The sequence below is a fragment of the Vicia villosa genome, linkage group LG2 (genome assembly GCF_029867415.1).
Source record: "Vicia villosa cultivar HV-30 ecotype Madison, WI linkage group LG2, Vvil1.0, whole genome shotgun sequence".
Taxonomy (NCBI): Eukaryota; Viridiplantae; Streptophyta; class Magnoliopsida; order Fabales; family Fabaceae; genus Vicia; species Vicia villosa.
In genome coordinates this window covers 82831221-82857623 of record NC_081181.1, presented here as the reverse complement: position 1 = coordinate 82857623, position 26403 = coordinate 82831221, and the positions used below count along the sequence as shown (strand labels likewise).

Here is a 26403-nt window from a genome sequence, read left to right as displayed (position 1 = left end):
TTATTTGGCTTGTCCATGCGCAATTAGGCAGTGAACATGCATTTATATTTATAAGATGGTTTGACAAAGAGCTTTTTTTATCTATTGTTTTTGACAGAGAGTTGAAGTCGGAAGAAGAAGTCTTGAAGATCACCATTAATCCTGGATGGAAAAAGGGCACAAAAATCACTTTTCCTGGGAAAGGAAACCAGCTACCTGGCTCTCGTCCACTTGATCTGGTTTTTGTGGTGAATGAGAAACCGCATCCTGTATTCCAGAGGGATAGACATGATTTGGTAATGAGACAAAAGATATCATTTCTTGAATCTCTTGTTGGAACGACTCTCAACATAACAACCTTGGATCGAAGAAATATCACAGTTGAAGTTACTGATATTGTGACGCCAGGCTACGAGAAGGTGATCCCGGATGAAGGTATGCCACTTGCAAAGGAGCCAGGCAAGAGAGGAAATCTAAGAATCAAGTTTGATGTTGAGTTTCCATCAAATTTGACCTCACAACAGAAACATGATGTGAGAAGGATTTTGAATGAGGCTGATTATAACTAAACCAATACTTTTAGTCTAATCTAATGTTTTTAACTCTTGGTTAATCTATCATTATCAAATAGAGGCTATAGCAGCATGATAGTGCAATAGGGTAGTTGAATCTAAACAATTTTTTCTTGTTTTAAGGTTGTTTTTTAATTCTGTGTTGAAAAATTAGTGCCTTTAGGAACGCTATTCCACTCCACTATATGATTTGAAAATTGTCAATAACATAAATTAGTGATAGCAGAGTTTCAATTTTATCTGCATAGCTGTGGAAACAGAGGTTTCTAGGAGAAACTTATATGTTTTATATGATGTGCCTAGTTATAATAATTGAAATTGATTAATACGAGAAGATATTTAGTTATTAATTAGAATTTTCTATGTAAAAAAGAACTTAAAAGAACTATGTTATTTTAGCCAATAGAATATTGCATGTAGTTGAAGATTTTGATTATCAGTAGAGTCAAATAACATTGAAAAATGTAATAATATTGATAGTAGTTTATGAATACTCCTCTGTGTAACCGAAACATAACATATATGATATATTACATTGAATCCTCTATAAATGATAAAAGAATGAAATCTATATTTTCAATTCTTTGGGTGAAAATAATGACACCAACTTATTGCAATCTGAGTTTGTTGGTTATACTTATTCCATTGTAATCAAAGAAGAATGTGCTGCAGATACTGTATTTTTGTTACAGTGCATGATCATATCATACACTTAGTTTATATGTTTCTCAATCATCCTTTGTAGCTCCTCCTTTCTTACTCCCACCACTTTATCAATAACTTTTCCTTTCTTTACAAGTAAGAAAGTTGGCAATGAATACACCTGATATGTTTGAGACACTCCCTGTTGCCATTTACAAATTGTGAAAAAAAACACATATAAGTAACTGTTGGAAATCATGTTAATATCAAAGTTCGGTGCATCTCATTTAACTCGTTCGGCACAACCATTTGATTATTTATATCGGTTTAAACACGTTGTCAGTTTGAACATAAATTATTTACATGTTCAGAAATTGGTTAAAAATCTAGAACGCAAAATTATAAACTACAGATAATTTAAAGTGAAAAGTAATTTGTAACATACCATTAACTCATCCACATCAAGCTTAATGAACTCAACATCAGTGTATTTTGCAGCAAAATCTTTCATAGTTGGGTCCATAAGCTTGCAGGGTCCACACCATTTAGCTGTGAAATCAATAACCATCTATACCAAACAAAACACTATATTAAGAAACTATAATTGACCTATTGAAAGATTGTAGCTACAGAAACATACATACCAGTTTATCAGTTTGTTTAATAGCATCAAAATGATCATTCCATTTAGCAGTTGAATGAAAAGTTTGGACGTGGGATGGCTCTGATGATGTATCAGCATACACAACATTAAACAAGTTGGAACTCATGTTTGGTATATGAATGATACCCAAAAAATATTTAGGTGTATGAATGAGATATAAGTTGCAAGAGTAAATATGAGGTTTTTGTGAATTTATTAGGATGATGGTTGGAGTATATATAGAGAGCAGAAAGGAGTAACGTTGTATGATTTTTTGTTTGAAATGAATCAGATTCTGTTTAAGAAGCAAGCTGTAAAATGGAATTTTGAAGCTATTACTCGATCAGAACAAATTTGAGAATGTATCCATCAAAAGTGGCTGGTCCCATGATCTACCAGCACATTGATTGAATGGTCATTTTCATTTCATATATTGATGTGAAGCATCAGAAAAAAAAAAATCAGGTTAGTGTTAAGGATTCCAATACTAGGCAGGGAAAGAGCTAAAAGAACTTTGGGTCAAGAAATACCCCCAAATTGCATCCTTCCAAATATCTATCTTACTTTGTCAATTCCTTTTTAATGGTCCATTTAAGGTTATTTACTCATTAATAAAATTAATAAATTTTGTCGTTAATAATCAAATTATGTTTTTATATAATTCTTTTAACTATTATTATTTCATTAACATATTTATTTCTCTACAACACATAGATATAATTGTTGGGCTTTTCCCTCCTATTTGGGGTGGTCCAAATGAACATGAGTTAGTGATCCATGTGTGTATAAGTCTATGTTGTTATTCAACAAAGAGAATTAGGTCATTCATTCATGGTGTGAGAGAAACAACAAGAAAAACTAGAGAGAAAACATTATTCCCGCAATCTTTTTTCTACACAAATTAGTTTTAGAAAATTGGAGCTTGCGCAAAATCCAATGGTCGGATCGTCCTGAAATTTTGCCACAGTGTTCATGACTCATAGGAGCAAATTCTAAACGGTGGAGATTGAATTTTAAGCTTTATAATACAGTCTGTCGAGTCGATCTTTGAGGTCAGAATTTCTTAGTGTCTTTGGGTTGTTTTGTCTCTCTTTGTTCTTGCTGTATTCCAAGATTGATTGTAAATCTTGATAATGTTTATGTATGCCTCTAACTAGTGTTAGAGGGAACCTTGCTTGTTCTCATTGTTGATTATAGTGGAGATTTTAAGTGGCCTACGGGTTCCTTGGTTTTTTATTTCTAGTTAACAGAGGTTTTTTCATGCAAAAATTTTGTTGTGTTATTTGGTGTGTTTCTGTTGATGTCTCTAAGTTGCATGTGATATTTGGGAGATTTTGTATTGTTAAATTATTTCGTTGCATTTGTGATTTTCTCCCAACAAGTGGTATCTAAAGCCATGATTTGATTTGTGTAACAATAGAGACGAACACATCTCGGATGGTGAGTTTGAATGGTTCCAACTATAATGTTCGAAAAGGAAAAATGGAAGATTTTCTTTATGTCAAAGGTTTTTACTTACTAGTTTTCTCTAATGAAAAACTCGATGGAAAGAGTGATGAATAATGGACTTTGTTGCATAGACAAGTTTGTGGTTATATTCTCCAATGGATGGATGATAATATTTTGAATCATGTGAGCTCGGTGACTCAAGCTCGATCTCTTTGAACCAAACTTGAGGAGTTGTATACAAGAAAGACGGGGAACAATAAGTTGTTCTTGTTCAAGCAATTGATGTCATTGAGGTATAGTAATGGTTCACCAATGACCGATCACTTAAGAACTTTTCAAGGGATTCTAAATCAATTGTCGGCGATAAATCTTACGTTTGATGATAAAATTCAAGGTTTGTGGCTTCTTGGTACTTTGCCTAATTCTTGGGAGACTTTTAGGACATCCTTATCTAACTCTGCTCTGAATGGTATCATCTCGATGGACTTGTCTAAAAGTAGTATGTTGAATGAGGAGTTGAGGCGTAAGTCACAAGGTTTTACTTCATATTCCAAGGTGTTAGTTACCGAATCAAGGGGGAGACATCAAAGTAGAGGTTCAAGTAATTGTGGAACTTCACGTGGTAAATCACAAGGAGGCTCTAATAGATTCTCTCATATTAAGTGTCACTATTGTGGGGAAAAGGAACACATAAAGATGTATTGTCGTAAGTTTAAATGGGAAAACAAGAAGAAAAACTACAACAACGACAAAAAGGAAGGTAACAATAATGAAGATGTTGCTATTGTTGATGATTTCTTTATTGTTTGTGATAGTTCTATAGAGAATGTCAATTTATCATGAGATGAGATGGATTGGGTGATTGAGAGTGGTGCTTCTACTCATGCAACCTCGAGACGTGATCTTTTTTCAACTTACGAGACCGGTGACTTAGGGGTTGTTCGATGTGTGTGGACTGATGAAGACATAGTCACTTGATGGTTCATATTACTTTGTGACTTTCATTGATGATTGTTCTTGAAAAACATGGGCTTATACGTTTTGAACAAAAGATCAAGTGTTGGATACCTTCATGTCGTTTCAAGCATCGATTGAAAGAGAAATGGGGAAAAAGCTCAAGTGTATTCAAACCGATAATAAGGGAGAGTATATAAGACCTTTCGACAAGTATTATCAAGATCAAGGTATATGTCATCAAAAGTATCTTCCAAAGACACCACAATTGAATGTGTTAGGTGAAAGAATGAATAGAACTTTGGTGGAGAGCGTGAGATGTTTACTTTCTCAATCAAAGTTGCTGAAATACATTTGGGGAGAAGCACTGAGCACAGTTGTACATCTTTTAAACCTCACGCCATGTGTTTCGTTGAAGTTTGATGTTCCAAATCATGTTTGGAGTGGTAAATATGTTTCCTACAACCATCTTCGAGTGTTTGGGGTGCATGGCTTATGTGCATATTCCAAAGGATGAGAGATCAAAATTAGATGAGATGTTAAAGAAATGTGTGTTTGTTGGGTATGTACTTGATGAGTTTGGGTATAAATTCTTTGATCCAGTTTAACATAATCTTATTCGTAGTTGTGATGTTGTATTCATGGAGGATTATACCATTGAGGATATCGGTAAAGTTGAGAATAAATATCCGACTTTTGAAGACGAAGAAATGGTTGATACAGACTCAACTACTATTGCTTCTACCCATATCACTTTCAAAGATGTTCCAATTAAAAATCAAGGTATGGATTTGAATGTTGATAATGTTTTAAATCTTAATGGTATTGTTGATGTAGTTGATACGGAAGATGTTGTGGAAAATGAGGTTGATCAAGAGGTTGAAAGTGTTGAGAAATAGGTTTCTCCTAATGAGTTGAGGCGGTCTATTCGTACTAAAAGGCCTTCTGTTTGATACCTCTCGAATGAGTATGTTTTTCCAGGATTTCTCCGAAGGTGATTTCATTATTCTCTTGCTTTATGTGGATGATATGCTAATTGTTGGAAAGAATATTTTAAGAACTAAAGATTTGAAGAACACTTTGAGTGAATCTTTTTCTATGAAGGATTTAAGAGAGGCTCGAAAAATTCTTTGTATTGAAATTGTTCGAGATCGAAATGAGAAAAAGATGTACTTATCACAAGAAAAGTACGTGGAGAAAGTCCTTTGGCGTTTTAGTATGGATAAGGCTAAAGCGGCGAGCCTTCCACTTGCTTCTCATTTCAAGCTTAGTCATAAACTATGTCTATTTACGAATGTAGAAAAGTGGAGTATGAAGAATATTTCGTACTCGTCGGCCATTGGTAGTTTGATATATACTATGGTTTGTATAAGACCCGATATTACTCATGTGGTGGGAATGGTAATTTGTTATCTCTCAAATTAGGGAAAAGATCATTAGAAGGCCGTGAAGTGGGTGATGAGATATTTGTGTGGCACTTCAAATTTGAGACTAACTTTGGGATGCAAGAAGCCTATGTTGGTTGGATATACATATTCAGATTTAGGCGGAAGCTTAGGTGATCGAAAATCTACTTCGGGATATATGGTGGCTTTTGCTGGGGGAGTCGTGGCATGGCAATCAAAGTTGCAAAAGTGTGTTGCACTCTCTACTACCGAAGTTGAGTTTATATCTGTCGTGGAAGCGTCAAAAGAGTTGTTATGGTTGAGGAAATTTGTAATAGAACTTGGTGTGAAACAAGAAAAGTATATCTTGTTTTGTGATAATTAAAGTGTCATTCACTTATCGAAGAATTCCTCCTTTCACTTGAGGTTGAAGCATATTGATGTTCTTTATCATTGGATTCGTGATGCATTAGATTCCAAGTTAATGGAGCTTGAGAAATTTCACACTGATCACAATGGTTCGAATATGTTGACAAAGGTGTTGCCTAGGGGAAAATGATTTTTTTCGTATGGAAGCCGAATTGGTATTGCTCTCCAACTAGTCAGTTGGGGGAGTTTGTTGGGCTTTTCCCTCCTATTTGGAGTGACCCAAATGGATGTGGGTACGTGACCCATGTATTTGTAAGCCTTTGTTGTTACCCAACAAAGATAATTAGGTCATTCATTCATGGTGTAAGAGAAATAGCAAGAAAAGCTAAAGAGAAAACACTATTCTCGCAGCCCCTTTTCTGCACAAAACAGTTTAAGAAAATCAGAGCTTGCGCAAAATCCAATGGTCGGATCATCCTGAAACTTTGTAAGTCAGTATGTCGAGTCGATCTTTGAGGTCATAATTTCTTTTTGTTTTTGGGTTGTTTTGTCTCTCTTTGTTCTTGTTGTAATTCAAGATTGATTGTAGATCTTGATGATGTTTATGTATTCCTCTAATTAGTGTTAAGGAGAACCTTGCTTATACTCATTGTTTATTATAGTGGATATTTTAAGTGGTCTACAGATCCCGGGGTTTTTTAATCCTAGCTAACAGAGGTTTTTCCATGCTAACAATATGTTGTGTTGTTTGGTGTATTTTTGTTGATTGTCTCTAAGTTGCATGTGATATTTGAGAGATTTTGTGTTTTTGAATTATTCTGTTTAAAATATTGATGTGAAATATCAGAAAAAATTTAGGTTAGTGTAAAGGATTTCAATACTAGGCAGGCAAAAATCTACAAGAACTCCACTTCATCTATTTAATATTAAACTTTGGGTCAAGAAATACCCCCAAATTGCATCCTTTCAAATATCTATCTTACTTTTTCAATTCCTTTTTAATGGTAGGTTAAAATTTTGTCATTAATAATAAATTTTTTTTATATAATTCTTTTAACTATTATTATCTCATTGAACATACTTATTTCTCTACAACACATAGTTATAACATATATAACAAGTCAATAGTTTTTTATTACAAGGCTAAGTGAAGTAACTGGAAAACTCATCATAAACAATGAAATTGCCATCGAACATTTATTTATCCTACGCGAGGGAGAAGAAAACATAAAAAAACATAGGTCTCACAAACAAAGAACGGGTAAGGGTGTCTGTCATACCCAAATTATTAACCCCCCCCCGAAGATTTCACATCATATAGCATCTCATATACATGTATGCATCATCAACTCAAAGCAGATACTCAGACATGTTGTTTGTTCACCAAGTCTTCAAATTTGGGTTTCAGGCCTTAAGAAATTTAGGAAAAGGACCAATCAATGACTCAAATGATCCTCAATTTATAATGAAGATCAAGAAGTCTCATTCATCCACATAAAATCTCAAGTTTCAAGATAATCAAGCCTCAAGTTCATCAGGAACACCAAATTAGAGTTTTAATCCATCAGGGTTTAAAGTTGAAATTTTCATATGAGAAGGATCCAAAACCTGAAATCATGATTCAAGGATCTCCAATGCCTTATTATAATCCCCTCACTTCATTCATTTAGTTGGAAGAGTCTGATTTAATTGATACTTAAAAGAATGCAATTCATTTGAAAAAAGTCAACTCTTCAAGATCACCTTTGACTTTTCAGGAATTTGGTCAACCATGGACTTTTGAAGATCAAAATCATGAATATATGATTATTGAAGTCACTTGATTAAGAAAAATCAAGAAAATCAATCAAGCATAAAAAGTCAACAATTAGGGTTTTGACTGTTCCATGAAGAAACACATGTTTTTTGCTTAACTTTGAAGGCCATAACTTACTCAACTTTTATTCCAAAGCTCATTTTGAAGAAATAGTCAAGATCTACAACTTTGTTATTTTGAACAAGTTCCCAAAAGATGAATGATTTTTAAGTTATGAAGCTTGGAAGTTGGCTACTTTTTCAACACTTAGAAAAATTCATGAAAAGGGAGATTTTTTCCTTTAAAGTAACCATCTTTAAAGCCACTTCTAATCAAGATTCAAGATGAATTTGAAGAAACACCAAGCATGAAATTTGTAGAGGATGTTTGGGGCTTTCAAAAAAGTACTAAAACATCCATTTATCTTACTTGAGCAAGAAGTTATGGATTTATGAACAAGGCTTCTTGCAACTAGTTTTCAAACATAACTTTTGTTGCATTTCACCACTTTACACAATTTGTTTATGGAATTTTGATTATTTTAATTAATTATGACCAATTTGATTTGTATGTATTTTTAGACCTCTGTTCTCCATCTATAAATAACACCAATTTTCTACACTTAAGGAATCTAACAATTTTCACTGAATCAACCATTTTACATAATTTATCCCATTCTTCACACTTGCACATATTTTTTACAATAATTTTCTATTTTTTAAGCACATATTCACAACCATTACCACCAACAATTTTCATTCTCATACATGTAAATTTTTTCACAATTTCTAACTCTCACCTAAATCTTAATTGTATATTGAATAGTTTTATGTTTTTTTTTATCAATTTTCTAAGCCATATGATGATTCATACTCTGATGATCCTCTCTCTTTATTTTTTTTAGGGTTAAATGGCTTTCACCCCCCTGCAATAGTAGCGAGATTTGATTTACCCCCCTTTTTAAAAAAAATTGGATTACCCCCCTATAATATAAAAAATGTAAGTCTTTTGCCCCCTAAGAGTGAAAATCACCCCCTGTAAAATATATTTTTTTGATTTACCTCCCTAGTTTTTACACGCTTAGGGGGGTGCCCAAATATTACAGGGGGATAATCCATTTTTTTTTAAAAGGGGGGTAAATCAAATCTCGTTACTATTGCAGGGGGGTGAAAGCCATTTAACCATTTTTTTTAATTGTGCATCCTTGTTAGTATCATATAATATTCACTAACATTCATCTATTTCATACAATTTCTGACCGTGAGGGAAAAGCTTTACAATAAAGTGTTTCAATGATGTCAAAACATGTCACCTTAGTTTGGATATATTACTAGTCGATAGGATGGACACACAAGCATGAAGGATCTTAAAAATTGGCATTTTTGGATTTTTATGGGCCTCAGGTCGACTCACAAAAGGCTTAGGTCGACTGATGTTGAAAGCAAGCTTTTGGGCCACCCTTGGGAACTCTCAGGCCGACCTACAGGTCAACGGATCCAGAGAACAATTTTTGCAAGCTTTGCGTCAACGCAAAGCCCTATATAGGTCGATGCATGGTTTAAATTTTTGCCCTCTGCCACCTTCGGGAATGCACAGGTCAACCGACTCAAATGCTGAAGTCGACCGCTCGCGCAGAAAATCAATTTTTCAGCTTATTAGTCGGTGCTTGGTCTTAGGATGATAACATATAAAGTCTTGTTTGGTTCTATCATTAAAGAGGGACAAAAAAAGTGAAATAGAAACACAAGGCTCTCATCATCTTCAACCTCTCACTCATCCATTGACAACTACACATAATCATTTTTGTCGATCAAGGTGTGAAGAATGTGTTGATAACGTCAGATAGTAGAAGATTGCGATCTTCTTCAGTTTGAGAGATTGTGGGTTTTTCTTGGATAAAATCTTTGGAATTTTCTCCTCCACGATCTTGAAGATTTGGGGTTTTTTGCACAAATCGAAGCTTCATCAAATTCAGCCGAGTGAAGAGATTGAGAAACTGTGGGTTCACTCAATTATATCATGGTAATCGGAGAATTGTGAAGATTGATTTAGGGTCAAAGTCTTGAGATCGAAATTAGCACAGTGAAATGTATGCGGAACGTTGATAACGTGCAAATGAGTAGCGTTAATCGGAGGTTTGTTCGAAGGATTTGACATACTTGGTTCAGCTTGAATCAAAGGAAGAGAAGAGTATTATATCAATTTTCTACAATTGTAAAATTGGGTATTGGTAACTATTCTTCTCTTGTAAACACTTTGCAACTTAATAGCATATATCCTAATTCTAATTTTAGAATTAGGGGCAGACGTACCCTATGCGAGGAAGACAAAGGGAACTGCCTAAACAAATTGGGTGTTGTTTTACATTTTGCATTTTAATTTCATTCACCATAATTCGTGTGATTGTGAGCTATTCGAACTTGGTTTATTTTGCATACCAAGTGTTTGACAAATTAACAAACACACAAATTATTATCGTTATCTTAAAACAGATCATGGGTAGTAATAATTACTAGGTGTATACATTAAGCAAATTGATATACTTAAGTATTGAATCACTTTTCACCATTATCTCACCATTCGATTTCTCATATCCGGTCATTCCAATAACGGATTGTTTGTAGACGATATTGAATCCGGGAAGCTTTCGCTTAGCATTTAAAAAGCGCGAAAACTAAACAAGGGATCTATTCAACCCCCCTTCTAGATCCGTCACATCGTATAACAAGTGGTATCACGAGCTCCCGTTTATCTAGTGCTTCGCATATAACTTCTTAGAAAATGGAGAACGATCCAAAAAAGGCGTACAATAGAGCGCGTGTTTTCACTGGTGAAAACTATAGTTATTGGAAAGATTGTATGCGGGTGCATATCAACTTTGTTGATAGAAAAATATGGAAAATCATCCTCGAAGGTCCTATGGCAATAACCATAACCAATGAGGCGGGCGTTACCAGACCTAAACCGGAAGCACAATGGGACGAAAAAGATGAAAAGAATTATGCTTATGACTAGAAAGCTAGAAACATGATTATAGCTTCCCTAGGGGTTGATGATTACTTTCGTGTCTCACATTGCGAAATTGCTAAGGCAATGTGGGACGCATTGTAAATCGCCCATGAGGGAACAAATGATGTCAAACTAGCTAGAATCAATACCTTAACGCAAGAGCTTGATCTCTTTCACATGAAACATGGTGAAACCATTGCGGAGATACAAAATAGATTTTCTCATATTATCAATCGCTTACACACTCTAGGACATATTACTCCCAATGTTATTGCTACTAATAATTTTTTGAGATGTCTTAGTAGGGAATGGCAATCGAAGGTCACGACAATCAAGGAAGCCAACGATCTCACTACTTTGGACCTTACGACACCGTTTGGCAACCTTGAAGAACATGAGCAAGATCTCATGAATCTAAATAAGCATGAAAAGAAAAAAAAGAAAGAAAAGTCAAAGGACACGGAAAAGAAGTCAATCGTGTTAAAGGCTTCAAGCTCAAAGTCATCCACCAAGTATTCGTGTGCAAGTGACTCTAGTGATGAAGGTGAAAGTCTGGATGAAGATATGAGCTTATTCGTAAGAAAGTATAATAGATATCTACGCAAAAATGAAATCAAACATTCGGACAACAACCTCATCGACTATAGACATCAAGCCAAACCTAACAAGCAAGATGAAAGTAAGAAATCTAAGTCAAAAGGATCATGCTACAATAGTGGTAAACCCAGTCACTACAAGCTGGAATGTCCGTCGCTCAAGAAAGACAAGAAAAAGAATAAGTTTCAAAAGAAATCAACTAAATCTAGGAGAGCATACATCACTTGGTAAAGCGATAGTGATTCTTCCAAAAAAGAAGATTCTAGTGATGAAGAGGAGACGGTCAATCTATGTATTATGGCTCATCAAAAGAAGAAAAAGAATGTAAGTCACTTTAAATATAACAATGTTGATAAAATGTCTTATTTTGAGTTACAAAAAGCCTTTGATACTCTACATAAGAAGCCAAGGAAGCTTTCAAACACTTGGTTTCAAATAAGAAAATATTTTCATACCTTGAGAAAAAGGTTTCCGAATCCAAAAAGGAATTGGAAACTCTCGAGGATTCTATGATAAAGGCTATCAAAGGTAAATGCGAAAATGACAAAGATTTTTGGTTTAAATGGGCTGGTTGTGAAACTTGTCACATTGGGCAAAGATAGGCTAGAGATCTCAAAGCTAAATTAGATAAATCCATACAACCTAAAGTTACCTTTGCTATTGATCAATCACACTTTATAAAAAGTATGAATAATCCTTATTAAAAATACACTTATGTGATAAAGGATCAATTTAGCAAAAGTAACTCTCATACAAACTTGTCATGTCTATATTGTTGCAAGATGGGCCACACCATTAGGAAAAGCCGATTTTGAAGATTCTTAGTTCCTAAAGGCATTTTCAAATGGTTCCCTAATAGCAACCTTTTTTTCACTCACACACAAGGACCCAATGAAAATTGGATACCTACTTTCCTTGTTTAAAAATTGTAGGTGGAATGTCTTGAGTCCTCTGAAAGAAGATGATTTCTCGATAGCAGTTGCTCAAGACATATGACAGGTGACTTATCCTTATTCTATGACTTTGTGGCTAACAAGAAAGGATTTGTAACCTATGGTGATAACAACAAGGGATCAATACTCGCCAAAGGTAGTGTAGGTAATCCCTCTTCTACTACTATCTCAGACGTCCTTCTAGTTTAGGGTCTTAAACTCAATCTTATTAGCATTAGTCAATTGTGCGACAAAGGATACTCAGTCTCTTTTTCAAAAGTAATTTGCACAATTAAAAATAATGATAAGAAATATGATGTGTTTAATGGCCTGAGGGTTAACAATATACATATGCTTGACTTAAACGAGGTATCAATGAACGATGCTAAATGTCTAACAATATACTCATGGCTTTGGCTTAGACGTTTAGCGCATGTCAATTTTGACTTGCTAAATAAAATCGTTTCAAAAGACCTAGTTGTTGGACTACCCAAAATTAAGTTTCCAAAGATTACTTATGTGACGCTTGCCAAATGGGGAAGCAAACAAGGATCTCGTTTAAATAAAAAAAATATTGTTTCTACATCGAGACCCCTTAAACTTCTTCATATAGACTTCTTTGGACCATCTAAAATTTAAATAGTAAATATTAAAATATGGTTTGTTAAATAACGTTTAAATATAATATATTTGAAAATTATATTTATTTATATAAAGAATACTTTCAGTTTAATATATGGTTGATTAATACTTATATAAAATTAATTATGAAATAAAATATAGCTATGTATGATATACATATTGATGCATTTAATAGATAGAGAAATTAAATAGCTTAGTTGACAAAGGTGATGTTGAATGTTGTGAGAGTTTGGTCTTGGGTTCAAACCTCACTTGAGACAATTTTTAAGAATAATTAGATATTTTGAATGTTAACAATGTAGTAATAATAATAAATAAATAAAAAATAAAGAATTATTACGTGGAATTAAAAAGAGTTTAAAATAAAAAAATTAAATTCCACATCAACATATTATCCTTCCACGTCATATTAAAATAAATAATTAAAATAGTGTTTAACCCTATTTTTTGAGTGCTTCTAACTTTTTCTATCACAAACAAAATCATTTTTCTAATAAGTTATAAAATTCTTTTTTTACTACAAATACCTTGTATCTTTTTTTCCTTCACATTTTTGTAAATATATCTCTTTATTAATATTTTCTAACCAAGTATCACTAACCTCACGTAATTTCATCATCATATTCAACTTTCAAATCAAATATCACAAAACACAACACCAAGAATTCTCATCGCAAAACCTCTTTTTTTCCTCACTTATTCTTAATTTCATTCTTTTATTTTTCCACCCATTTTCATTGTTTATTACTACTACTACTATTATTATTATTATTATTATTATTATTATTATTATTATTATTATTATTATTATTATTATTATTATTATTATTATTATTATTATTATTATTATTATTATTATTATTATTACCATTATTATTATTATTATTATATTATTATTATTATTATTATTATTATTATTATTATTTATTATTATTATTGTTATATTATCATTATTTTTTATGTTATTCTCAACTACTCATTATATTTTTTATTTTATTATTATTATTATTATTATTATTATTATTATTATTATTATTATTATATTATATTCATCTCCACTCTTTTATTCTTTATAAATCCATTATTTAATTGTTATTATGATTGTTGATATTATTGTCTCATTTTTTTCATTATTATATCTCACCACTGTAGTTTTGCTTTTAAGTTTAGTTAATATTTTTAATTAGTTTAGTTTTTGTTTTGGATTTATTTAGTAGGTTAAATAATTTTGGTTTTATGCTTAATTTTAACAAAATAATTAAAAATGAAAAAAATACAAAAGACACAAAAATATGTTTTATTTAGTTTTATAAGGTTATTTGATTTTTGTTTATCATATAAAAATAAAAAAATTAAAAATACAAATAATTCTAAAAATATTTAATTTCTTTCTTTAGAAAAATATAATTAAGTTTGTACATAATTATAGGCTTTTTCCTTATTAAACATCCTTGTAAATCTTGTACGAACTTGTAAATAAGTCATAACTTGAATATAAGTTACATACTAAAAACAAAAACATTTCTTATAAATTTAAAATCCACTTCACTCGCCGAATATATTTTTCTCCCCGTGCGACAATTAACCTTTTCTCCCCCGTGCGACCAAATCAACTTCTTTTACCCTCGTGCATCTAATTCTAATTCAAGGCAAATTGTTTTTCATAAACTAAAATTAATCAGCCAACTCTGAGCCAAACTACGACGACTCTGACTTCTCTCATCCTTCGATAAGAGATACTGTTAGCTGGAGATTTCGTTTAAGAAGTTGATCTTCGAAGGTTTTAAGTTCGAAGAATGATGGTTTCTGATGACCATCTTCGAAGATTTAAAAAAAAATGGCTACTGATGGCTATGCTTTAAGAAAAAAGTCTAAGTTGAAGCGAAGGAGAGAAGTATCGAAGCTAACACGGAAGATACCTTAGCCAAGACTTAGACATTTCGCGGAAAATTACATAAAGTACTGAAGCTTAATGTGTTTCCGTAACATTTTCGAATATAACTATATAGCCACATGTCGAAAAGGACTTGAGCGGGAAGGTTTGAATTGCGAAACGGTTTCTATAAACTGCACATAGACAGATGGCATCCCCAGAGTTCTCATGGATAACGTGGCATTAGATTATTGTATGACCGTTAGGGTCGAATTTAGTATAAATAGGAGTCTTAATGATAGGATTTCGTGTGTTCATTTTGTACAAATCACTCGCATATCGCTCAAGTATCAAGTGTTAAGAGAAAGAGTTCGCTGAGAAATGTACGTATGACACCACCAATTTGAATACATGTGTATTTACTTTTATCAAATATCTTTTCGTTTCCTGCAATTTACTTTCCTTGTTTAACTTTTATTTTCGAAGTCATTTAATTTTATGCACATTACTTTCCTGCAATTTATATTCTTGCGATTTATATTCTTGCATGTTAATTTTCTTGCAATTTACATTCCCACAATTTACATGCTTTCTTATTACGATTTATGCGTCGAAGTTACACTAACTCATATAACCAGCGTTATCTCGAATGATTAGTCATTTGAACATAAATTTCTCGAAATCAAAACAAACAGGTATGAACCAAATCACATCAATAAACCTTTCGTTTGACTATGTCCTAGGATCAATCTAGTCGATCCTGCGAGTAACCAAATCATATTTATTATAGTTTGGAATACTAGCGGTTGTTTACCGGAAATCACCGTAAACAAATTGGCACGCCCAGTGGGACAGTGTCAAACTAAGTGTTATTAATTGATTGTTTTGTTTTGTCTAGAAATTTTCAAGACCTTGTATGAACCTTAGGAACGGTAAATTAACCAACAGTGCAAATCCAGTTCCTAAACGAAGGTACAACAAGAAAATGGTCGTAGCGGCCAGTGCAGGGGGCGAAGAAAATCCCCCACAAGGATCAGGAACAGTAGCGCCAAACGCGACGAATGTTTCGACTTCCACTCAAGGAGCGCAGGCCATACCGGTTGCGACAAGATCTGAACCAGCGGCTAGTTCGCAAGCCATGATTGAAAATACTTCCACATCAACTGGGACTATCCCAATTTCAGTACCGACTACCGCTCCTCCGTTTGCAAGCACAAGCGAGATACCACCCGTATCGACGAACGCTGCAAATTATTTATCTACCCCAGGACCATCATTCGCTGTAGATGGTTTGAGGCAAAATATGCCATACGGGATGCCATATTCGTATATGGCAGGATTACGAGGAACATGGCCTACATACACCGCAGCCAACACAACGGCGTTTTCACCAAACATGGGTTCAGTAGGTCAAAGTGCACACAATACTGGTTTGTCGGCTCAGATTCCCCCTATGACCACAAGTACTCAAGCAGCATTTCGACAAGAAATGGATGCAAGTAACCAGGATATGGTAGGACTCCTTGCTAGAGAATTAGGAACAATCTTTAATCCAATAGTAGCAAGCATTACTAGGTCTAGCCAGGATAGTGCAGAAACATACCAGAGATTATCATCGCAATTGGGACAAATGGCGGATTTTTTAGGAGTCCCACAAAATAGACGAAGGAATAACCAGTCAGCCTACCAAGAAGAGGATCCAATTGTCGAACAAATCAGAAACATAGTACCCCCGCCAAGGCCAAATCCAGTCGCACAGAATCCAGCGGTCGAACTGGGAACTCAAATCGAAACGACTGATACTGGCCAACAAGCTATTCCCCGACAACAGCCCAGACTAGTTATGGTAGGGAGAGACGAACATCCTGACGAAGTTGTCCACAGAGTCAGGAGAAATGATCTGGCAACAGAAAATAATCTTACTTCCATGATAGAAAGAATAATGGCTAATAACGGCTTTAATACTGGATTTCGACGTCCAAATTACACATCTCCCATACCTGAATACATCATGCAAAGTGAATTGCCAAGAGGTATTAAGGTACCCAAGTTTACCAAATTTGTAGGGGATACTAGCGAATCGACGGTGGAACATATAGCCAGATATTTAACAGAGGCAGGAGCGTTAGCAGGGAACGAAGATCTAAGGATCAAGTATTTTCCTAGTTCATTAACGAAAAATGCCTTCATTTAGTTTACTACTTTACCCCCAAACTCCATAGATACATGGACACAATTGGAAAGATTGTTCCACGAACAATTTTACATGGGTCAAACAAAGATAAGTTTGAAGGAATTGGCTAGCATTAAAAGGAAATTCACAGAGCCTATTGATGATTACCTAAACAGGTTCCGTTTGTTGAAATCAAGATGTTTCACAGTCATCCCAGAGCATGAATTAGTCGAAATAGCCGCTGGTGGTTCAGACTATTCGATTAGAAAGAAATTAGATACCCAATATTTAAGAGACATGGCCCAATTGGCAGATAGGGTTCGACAGGTCGAACGGCTGAAAGCAGAAAAGGCTAAAGTGAACAAGAGTTACAAGAAAGAAAGAGTATCTTATGTTGAAGTCGAAGACACTGATAGCGAAACCTTCGATGACTCATATAGCATGGAGGAGGTCGAAATAGATCTAGCTGAATTAAAAGAAGCGCCGCCTTATGCTTGCAAATTACTTACCCCTGCCAACGGAAAAAATCCAGTAGAAAATGATAAAGGCGATAGATTTCCTAAGAAAACCTATACATTCGATGTCACCAAATGTGACGAAATATTAGATTTATTAGTAAAAGATGGCCAAATGATAGTGCCTCCTAACTCTAAAATTCCTCCGTTAGAACAACGGAAGAAGCGAGGCTTTTGTAAATATCATGGTTTTTTAGGCCATAAAACCTCACAATGTTTTCTTTTCAGGGATCTAATTCAGAATGCTATCAAGGATGGTCGTTTGAAATTCGCTGACAAGACCAAAAGTCATATGAAGGTCGATACCAACCCCCTGAACATTGCTGACACCAACCTGTGTGAGCCATGTGACATCAACATGGTGGAAGTGTCTGAAGTCGAATTTGCTGAACCAGAAATGATGTCAAAGGGAAAGCAGGTTACTGAAAGCCTAAATGGTGATGCGGTCTTCAATACTGATGTTGAAGGATCCCTCGACCCAGAAATGACCGACAATCTGGAGGAAAAAACTAGCGAGGCCACTGAAGACCTCAGGATGAAACTTCAGCAGATACAAATTTCTGAAGCCCCTCCAGCAGTTGTCAACATGGTAAATGCTAGACGACCTTTGTCTGAAATCGAAGAGCTGGAGAAATGGCTGACAAGGAAACAGGGAAATGTGGACATTCCACCAAAGGGCGAAACCTTGAAAGATTACCTTTGGGATTGCCACGAGAAGAATGGAGGAAAAATGCTGATGTGCCCAAGATGCTCTATAATGCTGAATCGAAGAATCCAAGCTAACTTCGAGAGGACCCTGAGAGAGATTGGAGCAGCCTTGGAGAGGCGGAAACCTACTGCTAAAGATATACCCAAGAACTGCGGAAAGTTTGGTGAGTTTCTTGGTCAGATGCCACAAAGCAAATACAGAAGTGGTGTTATGTCCCAGGTGCGGAGCAGTGTATGATGAACTCCTAGCGCGTTCCCTCGAAAGGAGTTATTTTATCATGAATCGAGAAACCCAAGGTCTCCGTCCTGATATATATACGTTCGACAATCAAACTTCACATAAGAGGCCTGACAGTCCTCACCCTAAGGCACGAAGGGTCACATTCAGAGTCCCTGTAGATACACCTAAGGACAGATGGGTGCAAGCTGGCGCAAGAACCAATAAGTGGAGAAGTTGGGACCAAGGAGGGAGAACTGCAATGGCCTATAGGAAGCAATTCCAGACCTTAAATCGAGAGATGTATAGGCTTGAGAATTACAAAGGTAGAAATCCTATGTCCAGATCCCAATGGAGACGGCACCAGAGAATGAAGAAGGCCCAAAGAGAATACAAGCCAAGGGAGATTGGAGAGTCTAGCAGCAACCAATCCAACACCATGGGGCAAAGGCAAGCAAACCTCCGGTAGAACGCAGACTCTTCGAAGCTGAAAATATTTTAGAAGAAGAAGAAAAGATGCGTTCCAATTCTTGGAAGGAAGAAGATAGAATGACAAATGATTTCGATTCAGATGGAGTATCATCTCTCAACTTGATATGCAACGTGGTGTCAGTCCTCCCTCACGAATTCAATCAAGAAACTGAAGTTGAGGAGTGTGAAGAAACTGACGTCGAAGAGATGACAAAACACAGACCTGTGTGTTACTACGTGCTAAACAACGGAGCAGTTGAGGAGCAGAATGCTTTCTTCGAAAGGCCTGACGAAGGCATGCGAAATCATCTGAAACCACTCTATATAAGGGCTAAGATTGAGAACGTTGGTATTAACAAAGTTCTGGTAGATGGAGGGGCGGCAGTGAATCTAATGCCCCAATACATGTTGAAGAGAATTGGTATGTTTGACACAGATATAAGGCCTCATAACATGGGTTTTTCAAACTACGAAGGCAAAATTGGGCAGACTCTGGGAGTTGTTCAAGTAAATTTAACTGTGGGTTCTGTTACCAGACCAACTATGTTCATGGTAATACCAGCAAAAGCAAATTATAATATCTTGTTAGGAAGGGAATGGATCCACGGAGTTGCTGCGGTGCCTTCAACTATGCACCAAAGACTAACCATTTGGAGACAAGATGGCATAGTGGAGAACATCGAAGGAGACCAGAGTTATTATATGGCTGAAGTTAATCAAGTCAACAAAACCAGCTTCGACTGGAACCTGGGAAATATAGGACCTTGCCATGCTGCGGAAGATATATACACTCCAAACAAGAACGCATTATACTATCTATCTTTACATCCAAATGGTTTCCAGTGGAATAGAGAGATAATGGACGGTCCAGAGGATGTCGCATCAAATGAGAATTATCCAACAATACGGCCAACAGGCTGGGATGACGATGTTGATGATGTCTGAGTCCTCCTTCTTTGAGAAGATTTCGGCTTATATAGCCGAGAACAAAAGAAACACGGCTCTCGAAGCCGAGTTATCAAACATGACGGTAAATTCGGTTTCAGAAAATAAGGAGATATCAAATTCAAGGTTACATGCGTCCTCTCAATCTTTTGAAGATCCAGTTCGAATGGCAAACACCACAGAGGAAGAACTTACCCAAAAACTGGACGCAATCTACGACGAAGAGCCTCTGGGATTCGAGAAAGACCCTATGGCCTCGAATATTAAAATGTTAGCCCAAGATCCACTTGAAGAAGTAAATCTTGGGGAAGGAGATCGGAAGAGGATAACGTATGTTAGTGCAAAACTGGAACCAACTCTAAAATCTAAAGTCATTACGTTGCTGAAAGAAAACAAAGATTGTTTTGCGTGGGATTACGACGAAATGCCTGGTTTGGCACGAGACTTAGTCGAACTAAAGTTGACAATTAAAGAAGGGAAAAAGCCGATTAAGCAAACTCCAAGAAGGTTTGCACCCGAGATCCATTCTAAGATCAAGGCAGAGGTAGAAAGACTCCTGCGCTGCAAGTTCATCCAGACCACGAGGTATGTTGAATGGATTGCTAATATTGTGCCGGTTATTAAAAATAATGGTTCTTTAAGAGTATGCATAGATTTTCGTGATCTAAACGCAGCAACACCTAAGGATGAATATCCTATGCTTGTGGCAGAAATGCTGGTAGATTCAGCCGCAGGTTTCGAGTATCTGAGTATGTTAGATGGATACTCTGGATATAACCAGATTTTCATTGCAGAAGAAGATGTATTTAAAACAGATTTTCGTTGCCCAGGGGCAATAGGTACATACGAATGGGTAGTAATGCCTTTCGGCCTAAAGAATGCTGGGGCAACATATCAGAGAGAAATGAATTCTATATTTCATGACCTTATTGGGGAAGATAAACTTTTTGAGAAGATTCATCTCCAATTTAAGTGGACGCACACAAGCCTTCTCACCTTTGCTTCGACTCAAGCAAGGCAAGTTTGAATGGCTAGCAGAGCATCAAGAAGCTTTCGAAAAGATCAAGCAATACTTGATGCATCCTCCAATATTGGCTCCTCCGAATGGAAAGAAGCACATGCGATTGTATATCTCAGCTTCGGATAAAACAATAGGTAGCATGTTAGCTCAGGAGGATGAGAATGGCATCGAAAGAGCCATTTATTACCTAAGTAGAGTACTCAATGATGCAGAGACTAGGTATAGTGCAATAGAAAAACTCTGCCTTTGTTTATATTTCTCATGTATTAAACTCAAGTATTATATAAAGCCAGTTGATGTTTATGTTTCGTCCCATTGTGATGTTATTAAACATATGTTATCGAAGCCAATATTACATAGTCGAATTGGCAAATGGGCTTTGGCCTTAACTGAGTACTCTTTAACATTTCAACCCCTTAAGGCAATGAAGGGGCAAATTGTGGCAGACTTCATTGTTGATCATGCAGTAGAAGAAAATTCTCAGCAATACGTGGAACTGCCACCTTGGAAGTTATACTTTGACGGTTCAACTCACAAAGAAGTAACTGGTGTAACACCCCATATTTTCTAAATTTAATTTAATTGGAAATTTAATTACTATTTGGAATTATTCGGTATTTTGGTGGAATTATTTGGAAAGAATTATGAGATGGGCTATTGGGCCAAGTGTGGTGTCAGTAAAGAGGGGGGTGCTATGTTGGTAAAGCCCTTTACTAATTAAAATGTTATTTTCATAAAACATTTTGGAATTTGGGGAAAAGAAAGAAGAAAGAACGTGAAAGAACAGAGGTTCTGGGGAACACGAAGAACCGAAGGAGAGCTGAAGATGGAGAGACCAAAGATTGAGCACTCTTGGCTAAGGTAAGGGGGGACTCTCTGGTTATCATCTATTATCGTGTTCTTAGATAATAATATTGATTGGGGATGTTGTTGAGTCAATTTGATCATATGTTAGGTTTAGGGAGGTTATGAATTGATGAAAATTGCATGAATTATTGATAGATTATGTGTTGTTTTGATGTGTGATGATGAATAGTGATGCAATTGATGATTAACTGCCTGCATATGATGTTTAGAGTCAGTTTTGGACTCAGATTGAGTCAGATCGCAGGATCTGACGCAGACCCGATAGTCTGCGAAATCGCCAGTTCGCGCCGCGTCCTAGTGTTGGCGCCGCGAAGGCGTACTTTTCCTCGCATCGCGCCGCGTCCATGAGTTGGCGCCGCGAACGTGTTGATATGGCTTCAGGTCGCGCCGCGTAGTCTTGGTCGCGCCGCGTACTGTAGCGTTAGTTGTTTTCTTGGGAAAGTTAAATGATGTGTAACTTTCGAACCGTAGGTCCGTTTTTAGTGCCGTTTCGAGCATGATGAATCTTATGAGATAACCTACGTGTTTAAATGATAAATTGAGGTGTGGATCCAATTATTTTTAAATATGATTTTATTTCTTGGTGATTGATGTATTGTACATATATGTGATGAGATATGTTAAAATACATGCTATGTGGAAATATTAATCATGTGACGATTTGTTTAATTGGATGGTATATTGTTGACATATATGATGAAATGTAACAATATAAGATGTTGTTTTGAGAAACATTATGATGTGATGAATTGTTGAGAATTGTATGATGTGATTGATTTGCTTTGAAATGATGTGAATACATGTGTGTCCTTATTTTGATGATGATTGATGTGGACACTTGTATGTTCTTTAATGATGATGATGATGATGATTGATTGGATTGAATGATGCTAACGTATATAGACATACTTTGATGATGATGATGATGTTGATGATGATGATGAAATGAGTATTTGATGATGTTACTCATTAGACTTCACGAGGGTATAAGTATGTTGTATATGTTGCATTCATTCATATGCATTTGATGATGGATCCCGTTGATGAGTGGATCGTTGGTGGCTAATTCCCATTGTGCGGAGATTAGTAAGCAGTCATCGTGTGCCCATGGGGGTGTGAGCGATGAGGTTAATCGTGTGCCCATGTGGGGTGTGAGCGATTAAAGGGCAGTATCGTGGAGAGAAGTCCTGTGAATATGATTCACGAATTTTGGTACCACATGCATAGTGTCAGTTCATACATATGCATACGTTTATAACATGATTGGAAGTATTCCAGTGTTATAAATATTGATGACGTGTTGGTTGTGTGTTTTTGTTGAAATAATGTTGAGTATGCTTATCTGCTTGAAAGATGTGTTCTGTTGATGTTTGTGTAAATGATAGATGTTCCTGATAATCTGAATATGATGAATTGGGTGAATAATATAACTATGATGTGTTGTTATTTAAGATGCAATAATATTTGTTAACTGTGATGAGACTCACCCTTACTTTGATGATTTCAGATTGGCGAGTAGCGGCTTTTGGCTCTGGTGAGGATAGCTCATAGGCCAGTTTGTTTAAGTATGGTGTCGGTGTCATGCTCTGATATTGTAACACTGGGGAAACGTTAGATTAGAGTTTTATGATGATACTCTATCATGTTGTTGTATTAGATTATGTGGGATATTGCATAGATGATGTTATGCTTATCCGTATGATGAATTTTCCGCTGTGTAAACATGAGATGTTTATGTATTATGACAGATTGTTCCTTAGTAAAAGCATGACAATGAAATTATGATGATTTGTTTTAAATTGAATTGTGGCACCCTTGTTTTCATGTTTTACTCTGAAAATTATTTTATAAATTTCCGTGGGGTTTAGAAGGGTGTTACAATAGTGGTATCAGAGCAGGTCGGTCCGTCCGGCCAATTGTTGAGTCAGTTGAGTTGCGCGACAGTTGTATATTGTCGGCATTTTATTCCTTGGTACGCGACATGTGAGTGAATCACTGTCGGTACTTGGTTGTTTGTTGCAGGTGTTGGATTGAAACAAGTGGGGGAGAAGCTTCGCTTCTCGGTTATGTTTCAGTTGAAGAAGATTGATTCAGTAGGCTGTTGTTGAAAACAGTGCGAGCGTTGTCGGAGTTTGTTGTTTCCCGAGTTGAAGGTGACTTGGAATTAAGACTTCACTGGGAATTGAGTTGGAACATCTTGAAGGAAGGTGATTAGAGGTAATTGACAGTTATTGTAATAGAAGGAGATTGGAGAGTTGTGATGTGTCAGCTCTGCTGGTGTGCTGCGAAGTTGTCAGTTGAGTAGCCTTGCGTCTCGGAAGAGGTTCAGTTACGAGTTTGCAAGGAGGATTGTTGTCGTGATGTTGTAGAAAGCGGACTTCGGCGGGGGAATGCGTCTCTTAAGTTATAAGGGTGTTTGGAAGTGAAGAGATACGATAAGGGGCTGTTTGGAATGTAATAGAGTTGAAGAGAATGAGTTTTGGAGAAAGATTTTCGTAAGCAAAACGCAGGAAAATTGCTGAATAGCTGCGGAACTTCGAAAATTCATAACTGGAGTTCTGGACATCCGATTTGAGTTCCGTTTGAAGCGTCGGAAAGCTAACAAGATGAACTTTGTTATAAAAATGGTCGCAACAGCTGTAAGATAATTAATTGTGACAGGATGGCGTTGGTAAGAGGCGGAGTTACGGTTACTCTTGTTCCTATAACTAGACTTATTTATTGGTACTGCACGGGATGTCAGTGTCAGTGTTGAAGGGATCGAAGGAACAATTAGCAGGTTTGTTGAGGAGTTTTGGATATATCGTATAGAGTGTCGGATTAATGTGCCGTTTGAACCTACGAGGAGGAGGGATTGTGTTCTAAGTTATGGAAGAATTATAAATACAGTAGAGTGACCCTATGAGGAGAGGTTCTGAAGTCGGTTATGGAAGTGTGAAACTTATTGAATAAGAATGCCTACTACCGTGATTATTCGGAACGAAGTTGAGTATGACATGTTGTTGATGAATAAGTCGATGAGATATTCGGTAATAAAGATGATTTGAGTACCGATGGATTTTAGTGAAGAGTGAATTAGTAGTAAAGATGGAATAAACTTTAGAAACCTTGGAATCGTATTTGTGATGGCAAAATAACGATAAGTATAAAAGAAGAATTGTAGGGAACTTCTAACATTTGTTGACGTGAGGAAGACTTTGTTGGGATTCCGAGTGGGATGATATTTGGACGTGAAGGATGTAATGGAATTTGGAGTAAAACCGCAAGTTATGAATATTGTGTTATTGTGTTGCGTAAGGAGTCCTTAAAATGTCGGTGCTAATGATGAATGAGTTGGATTTAATTGGACAATTTAGAGACTTGAGCTGGTATGTGAAGGCACTCCTAATAGTGTTAGATTGGGTATGCTAGAAGATGACTAGTAGTATTCTTGACGAGATTAGAGAAGGTCAGAAAGATGAGGTTGAGTTGACCGACAGTTTGACTTTGAATTACCAAGGTAAAGGTGGTGAATTCAGAACCGACGAGAATAGTATAATGAGGTTGAGTGATTGGATTTGTGTAACCGATGTTTTGAACTTCTGAAGAATATCCTAGAAGAAGGACACCGTAGTGAATTATTGGATTATGACGATGTTAATGAGTTTGGGTGCAAACTCGGAAGGGACACTATCATGTAGTAACGACGGTTTATGCTTAAGTATGATTTTCAACTAATATTGACAAATTTAGGACTTGATCACCCTAAATCTCTTGTTGGTAGTAGACGGAAATCATATAGATGGGATGAACTTGTTTTGTTACCTTAATGGTTTAAGATGTGATGGATACTAAGCCGTGAGAATAATCACTCACTATGTTGTGTGAACTTATGAAGAAGTGAATATGAAAGAGTGCGACATGGTGGATGATGACTTAAGATGGGTAATCAGAGTCGCGCAGCGAAATTGTGATGAGGAGTAGTGTTATGAGTACTATTCGCGGGAAGTAAGGAATTAATATGTCGGAAGCCTACATAGAGAATATGTATTGATCTATATGTTGGATTTAGAATTCAGTGGATGTAAGGATGTCGTGTCGGGAATTATAACTCCTTTGAATAATTGCCGAGATGATGAATATGTTATTACGGTTGTGCGTAATTAACGAGTACGTATTCGGCGGAATTAAAACGAAGAGTTGATGCTATGTGACGTGTGATATTTTTGTGTTGTTGTCAAGGGGTTATTGTAGATTACAGATATAATGAGGAATTATACTCTATGAAGGGAAAATTGATTTAATTCTTAGAAAGAGCGAAACTCAATTTGAGTTGTTGTAAGAAATGGCGTATTGATGCTGATGAGTGTGACTATAATTACTTGTGTGTACTTATGCTGATGGTTAGGATGTTTAAATAGAGGAAGTAAATCAGGAATTGGTTTTCATTGGATGCGAGTAAGGATTTCCAAGTGGTAGATTAGTACCATGAATGATGAAGAACGATTCTTGAAACGAATGAGTAAAGAGAGTCGGAATCAGGTAAAACTCAGAAATCTATTTGGTATAGATGATTATGATGAGTAATCAGAGTATTGCGAAAGAAGCGGAATGTAAAGTACTAAATAATTGATGGTGTGACTTAAGAGGAGTCAGATAATTGGAA

At 35.9% G+C, this 26403-nt stretch overlaps 2 protein-coding genes across 2 annotated transcripts in view; one reads left to right on the top strand and one right to left on the bottom strand.

Annotated features, from left to right (window-relative positions):
• The window catches only part of LOC131651599 (uncharacterized), a 1979-nt gene extending 1247 nt beyond the window's left edge, over positions 1-732 (top strand). The window contains exon 2 of the mRNA XM_058921258.1: positions 98-732. Within this exon, the coding sequence (XP_058777241.1) occupies positions 98-548 (451 nt within the window). The 3' untranslated portion in view covers positions 549-732. The remainder of the gene's footprint in view (positions 1-97) is intronic.
• Positions 733-907: 175 nt separating this feature from the next.
• On the bottom strand, positions 908-2062 carry LOC131651600 (thioredoxin H2-like). Its single transcript, XM_058921259.1, has 3 exons — positions 1838-2062; positions 1639-1761; positions 908-1395 (listed from the first exon to the last, which is right to left on the bottom strand). Exons 1-3 carry the CDS (start codon positions 1961-1963, stop codon positions 1264-1266), a joined length of 381 nt encoding a protein of 126 aa, XP_058777242.1. The 5' UTR covers positions 1964-2062; the 3' UTR covers positions 908-1263.
• Between the last annotated feature and the right edge of the window lie 24341 nt (positions 2063-26403).

What these genes read in the sequence shown, in the direction of transcription:
- LOC131651600 (XM_058921259.1), bottom strand. Translation starts at nt 1,963, where the DNA reads ATGAGTTCCAACTTGTTTAATGTTGTGTATGCTGATACATCATCAGAG. An exon ending in TTAAACAAACTGATAAACTG is followed by an intron (nt 1,762 to 1,837) that starts GTATGTATGTTT and finishes TGTTTGGTATAG; the next exon opens with ATGGTTATTGATTTCACAGC. An exon ending in TTGATGTGGATGAGTTAATG is followed by an intron (nt 1,396 to 1,638) that starts GTATGTTACAAA and finishes AAATGGCAACAG; the next exon opens with GGAGTGTCTCAAACATATCA.